This window comes from Pundamilia nyererei, unplaced genomic scaffold (genome assembly GCF_000239375.1).
Source record: "Pundamilia nyererei isolate P.nyererei 1_Seehausen unplaced genomic scaffold, PunNye1.0 scaffold01502, whole genome shotgun sequence".
Classification (NCBI taxonomy): domain Eukaryota; kingdom Metazoa; phylum Chordata; class Actinopteri; order Cichliformes; family Cichlidae; genus Pundamilia; species Pundamilia nyererei.
In genome coordinates this window covers 1-7,875 of record NW_005188903.1, presented here as the reverse complement: position 1 = coordinate 7,875, position 7,875 = coordinate 1, and the positions used below count along the sequence as shown (strand labels likewise).

The window sequence follows — 7,875 nt, the reverse complement described above, 5'->3', positions numbered from 1 at the left end:
TGGCCCATGTTCACTTTCAGTTTATTGGGGCTTCCCAGTTCAGCAAACTTCTTCTGCAGATGATCGATGACCTTGAAGAGGGGAAGATAACTTGTTGGAGCTTTTATGCAAAAACAAACTGAAGCTAATCATGTGGCTACTTCCAAGTGGCCCACAGTCAATCCAGACTCAGATTTAGGTAGTAAAACTTAACTAAATCTCTTTGTCATGTTAATTCAGAGTCAGTTTAAAAAGAAACCACTATGTGTGCAAAGGGTTGAACTGTATTAGGTAAGGCAAAAGAAAGTGACTTGATTGGTTGGTTTGCCTGTATATTTTAATGCTATGATCTGTGATATTGGTTTTCTGTCTAAATAAAGTTGCCTTCATTCACATTAAATCCCTCCACAGTTTTTTACTACATAATATAATATATTCATAATATTTCTCAATTTTATACATTGCAGTTTGTTTCACGGACTTCTTAAAAAAAGCATGGCTGAGCAAATCATCTGAGCAACAAACTACCAATAAGTGGCAGAGATACAGAGCGACTTCTGCTACATTATTTAGGTGAGTGCTATATGCCATCATTGTGACCTATCACAGTGTTTACCTGCTTCTCCACATCTCTAGGGTCCATGTCAGGCACAAGGCGGATGGAAAACTTGCCGATGACCTTGCGAGGAATAACCGTCTTGGCTCCTGCTTCAGAGAAAGCCCCCTCAATACCATGAAGGGAAAGAGAAGGATATCTCCAACGGTGCATGAGGATTTGCTCCTATGGTGGAAGAAATAAAGAACAATAGGTTCAAAAAGTGTGAATGACCCAAAATTAAACAGCACATTTCCACCAATGAGTGATGCGAACAACATAAATAATTTCTTTGCCTTTGTGTCATGCAGCAGCTGGTCAACCCCCACATCTTTACAGTACTCATCCAAGTCAAAGTCAATCTTCTCGTACAGCTTTTGCTCCTCTGCTGTCAGAGGCGCCACACTGTCATAGATCCCAGGAACCAAAATCTTACCCCTTTTGTCAACCAGGGAGCCTGTGCAGGAAGTCACAAACACATGATTAAAACTCTAAACTGCTGTAAAATAAGGTGTGTGAGACTAAAAATCACAATTATCAGCTTCACTTGCCCATAAGTGCGATGAGGTCAGTCATGGCCTCATGAACAGAGCCACCAAACACCCCTGAGTGCAAGTCCTTTTCAGCGCACTGCACCTTGAAGTTGGAATGTAAAACATTATTTTAAAAAACACGAAAAGCTCAAGTATGCCCTTCTGATAATGAAACACTGTCCCCACCCCCCACCAACAGTAATCCAACAGGACTTCACCTGAAGGAAGAAATAACAGATTCCTCTCAGGCCGTAGGTGATGCAGGGTTTGTTCTTGCCCAGCCAGTAGTTGTCAGAGATGCAGATGTAGTCCACGTCTTTAAAGAAAGTGTCCTTTCTAGAAAACACAAGATCATCCAGACCCTCAGATCCAGATTCTTCCATCCCCTCGAAGCAGAATTTGATGTTGATGGGAAGGTCCTGCAACAAGAAGAGAGATACATAAGAAAAAAATTCAGGCTCATTTTCTAGAGTTAAAATAATCTCTTGACAACAAACGATCTGCAGTGGTGTACTTTAACACAGGAATAGAATAGAATAGAATAGAATAGAATAGAATAGAATAGAATAGAATAGAATAGAATAGAATAGAATAGAATAGCACTTTATTATCATTGTACATGTACAATGAAATTGTGGGTGCTCCACTGAATAAATGTGAATAGCAGGTAGCAGGAATGCATGTTTAAAAATAAATACTATACATTCACCAGCTGGGATTTATTTGTTCTGACTAAACACCCATTAATGATATTCCTGCTAAAGATTTACTCTAATTATCAGAAGATCCAGAGAGCCATATCAGAAACCACCAAGTAAGGAAAAACTCAACAGATCAAGCTAAAATAATATTTTTAAAATGATACAAATGACCCACATATCCTTTTAGAATAGTGCTGTATAGTAGCTATTCTGCTTTATCATCACTGTACAAAAACAAAATAAAAACCTTGATAAGAAGTAATGGTATACATTTTCAGATACTGGAATAAAAATTCACACCTCAATATACTCCTGTCAGCAATTTCAATTTAGTTTTCAAACACGCCCATCTTAGCATGTCAGGCCACAGGGTTGATTCTTTAGGACACACTAAAATATCATATCATCTTTAAACTATCTAAACTTGAAACACCTTTTGTTGGCCAGCTTAAATCTGGCAGTAACTGTACCTTTCCGATCTTCTGATACGCTTCAATGCAGTTAAACCAGGCCAACACTGGACCCTTGTCATCAGTAGATCCTCTTCCATAGAGCTTACCTACAAAAAGAAAACTTTGTTTCAGTTTCAAGGTTTTAATGATAAATTATTGGCATTGAAAAATGTTTCTAAGGTTATGTTTATTACATAGTCAGCACGATATGAAATCCTTGTTTATGATACAAAAAATGATCTGCATGATATGCAGCAGGTTTTGTAAAATGTGACATAAGCAGCACTAACACAACTGAGCAGGCAGGAATGAGACAGGGGGAAGAGGATGTGGCATTTTGTGTCAGCTGACTCTCACCAGAAAATACACAAGACCAAGTGTGCTCAATTTTCTAGCTGGAAAAAAAACCTGTCCTACCTGTCCCATCAAAAAAGTTTGTTTAAATGCAAATATGTACTGAAATGATGCAACATATGTAAGATCTAAAAGAGCAGCAAAAAATGGTTAGGTTACCTTGTGCTACACAGTATTAAAGAGTCCGTAAGATCGTGCACAACAGAGTCAATCTGTGTTGTTTAACATAAAACAAAATTATTCAGGTGCAGCTTTTGCATTACTGTGTGGAGCATAACAAAGCATAGACACCAATTCAGGAATGCTGCAGTGACTTAGTTATGTGCACAAACAAATGCAGTCTGTGAAATAAAGCACCAGTCATGACTCACAAAGGAAAACGCCTCACTTGAGCCTTTTTGCCGAGTGTGTTTCACAATTCTGTCATGTGAACCTTTGCACAATCTTTGAACCTTTGCTAAATGGAAGTGTTCGGTCAAGGTCTCAACCTTACCTCATATGATGGTAATGGCCCATATCTTTTGTTTTCTTCACACCTTGGCTAATGTGATGCATGATTAACAACCCTCAGAACCTCCTGAGAAAAACTATTAGAGGTTAAATACCTGAGACACACAACCATTTGTTTTAGAACTGAAGAAGTCTCTTGGATGAGAGTTTAAAACTTAAAGAAGGCCAACAGCTTTCTTTTTTCATGTTTTTAAGACCCTTCTGTGACTCGTTTTGTGTTTCTTATCTTTGCTAAAAATACATTCACCCAGTGTTCCCAGTCTACATAGTTAAGCTTGTTGATACCGTGTTTTCTCTTAGTTATGCTACCTTACAGGATTTACACACCTCACTCCACACTTCGTCATCCTGCACTACCAAGCTGCTGACTGGATTTGTTTTTTCGTTTTCTGTAATCTCAGTTAAGACCACTAAAACACTGAGTCCTCATCAGGTTATTAGAATGTTCTGATAGTAACAAACTGCCTTTATGCTGCTCTGAAAATTAATTCTTCTTCTTCTTTTAGTTTTGCCATCTATTCTATCTACAGGACAGTACTGTAGCTCATTTCTTTAGCCATATTTGATATTATAACTTTGCTAAACCAAAAACTACCCGGTGTAACTTACAAACAGCTGGATACAGTAGCCTTAAAGTTTTAATTCTCATCTATTTTTACAAGCACAAAGTGCGTTCCAGCTGACTTCAGTTACTCACATAACTTTCCAGCTGAGAAAAATCTCCAGAGTTGTTTTGTAAAAGACCAAAAGTATTCTCCTCTTACCATCTTTCTCCACCAGAGTGAAAGGCTCTGTGTCCCAGCCGTCACTGATGTTGGCTGGCTGAACATCAAGGTGCCCATAAATACACACCGTCTTCTTGGCTGGGTCTGATCCTAACTGCCCCAGGATGATAGGAGGCAGGGGGATCTCCTCTCCCGAGGGAAGCTGCATGAATGAAACTTAATCTGAGTGACCGTTTAACAACAAGGTCCATTTATGGTGAAATTTAAGTAGAAAAGATAACGCAATATGCAAATCATTAATGCATTAAGAAATGTAACCAGTGCAAGACCTTCTGCTTGCCAACGTCCACCAACTCCACAGTCCCTCCCAGCCTCTCGATGTCCTTGGCTGCCATCTCCATCATTTTTTTGATCTCCCCGCGCTTCTCAGGCAAAGCAGAAACACTCTGGACACCCACCCACTCAGCCAGGCGCTGAGGACAATTATAAACAAGTAATTTAAAGAAATCAAATTAAAAATGGGTTTTTTATACCTTTTATAATTTTTTCTTTTCTTTTCTTTTCTTTTTACTATTTCATGCAGTTAATTATTGCACAAGAATGAGCCAATGTGAGTGATTTTTAGGACATCAGACCCACAAAATTTAACTCAAGCAGCAGTTATAATATCACTGAATCTTATCAGGAAAACTGGTTTTACAGTTGGAACCTACTATAATCCCAGCTTAAGTGAATGAGTTGCAAATCTGTCCTGTTTTTAGTTAGCTCAATATGCCATTAAATCAAGTGACAATCACACAAAAAACCGAATGATTAAGCAGCTGCACTATATAGTTTTTTCTGAGTGATCTTACCTGCACATACAGGTCCTGGTGGTCGTCCACATACTTGAAAAGTTCAGTGAGATGAGACATTTTTGGTAGTGATGGGAGCTGAGGGTTAAACGAGCAGACTGGTGTGAGTCCACGTCTGGGTTTGTGCAATCTTATGAGAGGACAAATACTTCATGTACGCATGCATTTCACGCAAATGATGAGATTTCCAGACAAACTCGTTTCACTTCATAATTTTGCAGAACTATAGCTGCAGCCGTTTGGAGCTGCAGGCTTACAGAACAAAACAGTGAGAAAAAAGCCAACACGTATGTGGCTTACATTACAAAGCTTTGCCATAAAATGACAATAAAAGAGAATTCTCATTTCAGATCTGCAGAAAAGGTTAAATATGGAATACATTTTTTTTAGTTTTATTTGGGTAAAATGTCATTTAATTGTGTGAAGAAAGCCATAAATGACGATCAAAGTGTGTCATGCTGAGTGAGAATCTGAAAATAAAAAATGAAATACTCACATCGTAATTTTCCACAGGTGTGCACTGAATGCCAACAATGGCAAGTGAAGTGAAAGTATCTTGGGTGTAATCGCTAGGCAAAGCGAAAGCAAATGAGGTAGGTAACACTCCATAGCTGAGACCTTATCTAGCCCTCTCTGACAAATACGTTTCCTGGGCATGTCTGAACTGCAAAGGGAACCATTAAAATCTACCTGTCCCATAAAACAGACTTACTTTGTTTTTATTCCGGTGTTTCAGATTAACTGGTGTCACAGATTGACTACTGTTGGTCGAAGATATGTGTGCTAGACTTGCTCTTCAGGAGCCGCTAACAAACCAGGAGAACGCAGTCAATATTTCGTCTTTAAACATGCATTCGTGTGCTTGTTGTTTTTGTTTTGTTTTGTTTTGTTTTAGATTTGAAAAAAAGAGTAAAGAGCACGTGATTTTATCGGGAGACGCTAAACCCCAAAGAACAGGCTGAAGGTGTCTGCGCTGATAGGTTAAAGCAGTGGTTCCCAAACTTCTTTTGCTAGGGCCCCCTTTAAAACTTAAAGAAGGCCAGCAGCATTTTTGTTCATGTTTTTAAGACCCTTCTGTGACTTGTTTTGTGTTTCTTATCTTTGCTTGTTAAAAATACATTCACCCAGTGTTCCTAGTCTACAAGTATCTGAACCACAGGTGCAAAAGTAAAGAAAACAACGAGGAAGGGGAAAAAAACAATTAAACAAATAAAAATAAACTGCAGAAAATTACAGGCTGCAATAAAATAAACCACTAAACTAACCATCTTTAAGGTTTAATTATTTTATTTTACGTGCCCCCTCCACTTTCAGAACCACTGGGTTAAAGTGTTTGATAAATGCTCTCACTGCCTTTGTTATGATTCCCACACACTTTTGTGTGATAGAAAAAAACACTACAGCACACTCAGAGTGGATGTTAGACTGCTCAACAATTTCGTGTTTCGAGTTTGGTGTTTAACACATCAGACACACCTCTGCCTGCAGCTGTCAATGTTTTCAGACTACTGCGTTGACGTCATGTTACCTTGAGCATACGGTTGTCACACGGCACATCAAACTGTGACTATCATCAGTTAACGTGGGTGTGTTGGCTCCTGATTTATGTTGCAGAAACAGAGATTAAAGATCAGGCACAACACCTTTTGTTATGTTTTTATTAAAATAGTTTTATTGTTGTCTGAAGATAATATTGATACTACTGATGGTCAGATGAAGCCTCGAAGCTTTCTGTCCAATTGGTTAAAAACAGGTTTCATTTCTTGAGACTTTATGTTCACACAACCCCACACCCCCTGCTGGTCAAAACCTTTATTGTCATTTCAACTATTTATCTTTACTCTTAGCTGTCTTACACCAGTGTCGGTGAGAATAATTATAGCCAAGTATAGAAATAAAAAACACTTTAATAATCTAATCCTTCTGTGCGTATGGTTCATTCATTTATTAATCTAGTAAGATCTTGGGTGTTGTTCCTGGGATCTGCTAGAGCCACTCACCCAGCTTGGGGGTCTGTTGCCTTCACTTTCAACCTGGACAGTGGTTTTGACACTCGCTAGTCCTCAGTGTCCTTCCTTCCACTTAGCGTACTGTTTCATGGTGCTGGGTTTGGGGTGAAATCCCACATGCATGCTCAGGAGCTTCCTTTTCTTGATGTTAGTTGCTTCTGTCTCCTTCTTTGGTCAGCTTATTATCCTAGCAGGGTATCTGATCACCGGTAGAGCGTAGGTGTTAATTGCCCGGACATTCTTCTACCCATTCAGCTGACTTTTCAGGACTTGCCTTACTATGTGGATGTCCCAGGTACATATAGCTGTCCTCGATGTCTGCAATGTTGCAATCTGGTTGTATAATCCCATCAGTTCTAACCGCCTTCCCTCTCTTTGTTACCATCCAAATACACTTCTCCAATGTCATTGCTGTAGATCATAGTAGTGTGGGTCAGTGAATCGATGTGTCGTTCACTCCTGGTATACAGCTTGCTGTCATTCATGTAGAGGATTTGCTGATGATTACGCCTTTCTGTAGTTGGTTTCCCTAGCCAGTCTTGTCAATGATCTCACTGAGGGGGTTCAGGCCTATGTGGAACAGCAGTACGGAAGACCACCTCCTTGTTAAATCGATTGGCTTGAAGTTGGACTGATGTTCACCACAATGCCATCAAATTTCTGATGAAGGTTCTTAGGATCCTGTTGATCTTGTATAGCTCAGGGCATTCCAGGATCCAGGTGTGCTTTCTATCAGTAGATGGTGTTTTACCCCTCTGGTGTTTCTGCCCATTCCTTTCCGTGCCAAGTATTTAGCCATATGCCTGTTCATCTTAGCTGCTATGATGCCAAACAGAAGCTTCCATTTGGCACTGAGGCAGGTCTTTGACTGGTAGTTGGATGGGACCAGTCCCTTATGGTGATCCTTAGGAATCAGGACTGTCCGGCCTTCAGTGAGCCATTTTGGATGTGTCTCATCTACTAGCTACTGGTTCATTTGTGAAGCCAGACACTCATGGAGTGCAGCCAGTAGGTGTGAATCATGTTTGGTCTTGGTGTTTTCCAACTCTTCATACTGAAGACATTTTCTTAGATATCTGCCACAGTGATTGTTACTGGATCCTGTTCAGGGGTCGACATTTAGATCCACTGTGGAGGTAAACACAGACAACACAAGAGCTCTC

At 39.6% G+C, this 7,875-nt stretch overlaps 1 protein-coding gene across 1 annotated transcript; it reads right to left on the bottom strand.

The window, feature by feature from the left end:
• Positions 1-4: 4 nt before the first annotated feature.
• Positions 5-5,263, bottom strand: cndp2 (carnosine dipeptidase 2; the record flags this gene model as incomplete). The annotated part of the gene is made up of 10 exons (XM_005755442.1): positions 5,200-5,263; positions 4,704-4,781; positions 4,179-4,322; positions 3,889-4,051; positions 2,279-2,367; positions 1,326-1,526; positions 1,126-1,210; positions 871-1,031; positions 596-760; positions 5-71 (listed from the first exon to the last, which is right to left on the bottom strand). Coding segments are annotated over exons 2-10 (1,135 nt in total), but the record flags the coding sequence as incomplete, so codon positions are not given.
• Between the last annotated feature and the right edge of the window lie 2,612 nt (positions 5,264-7,875).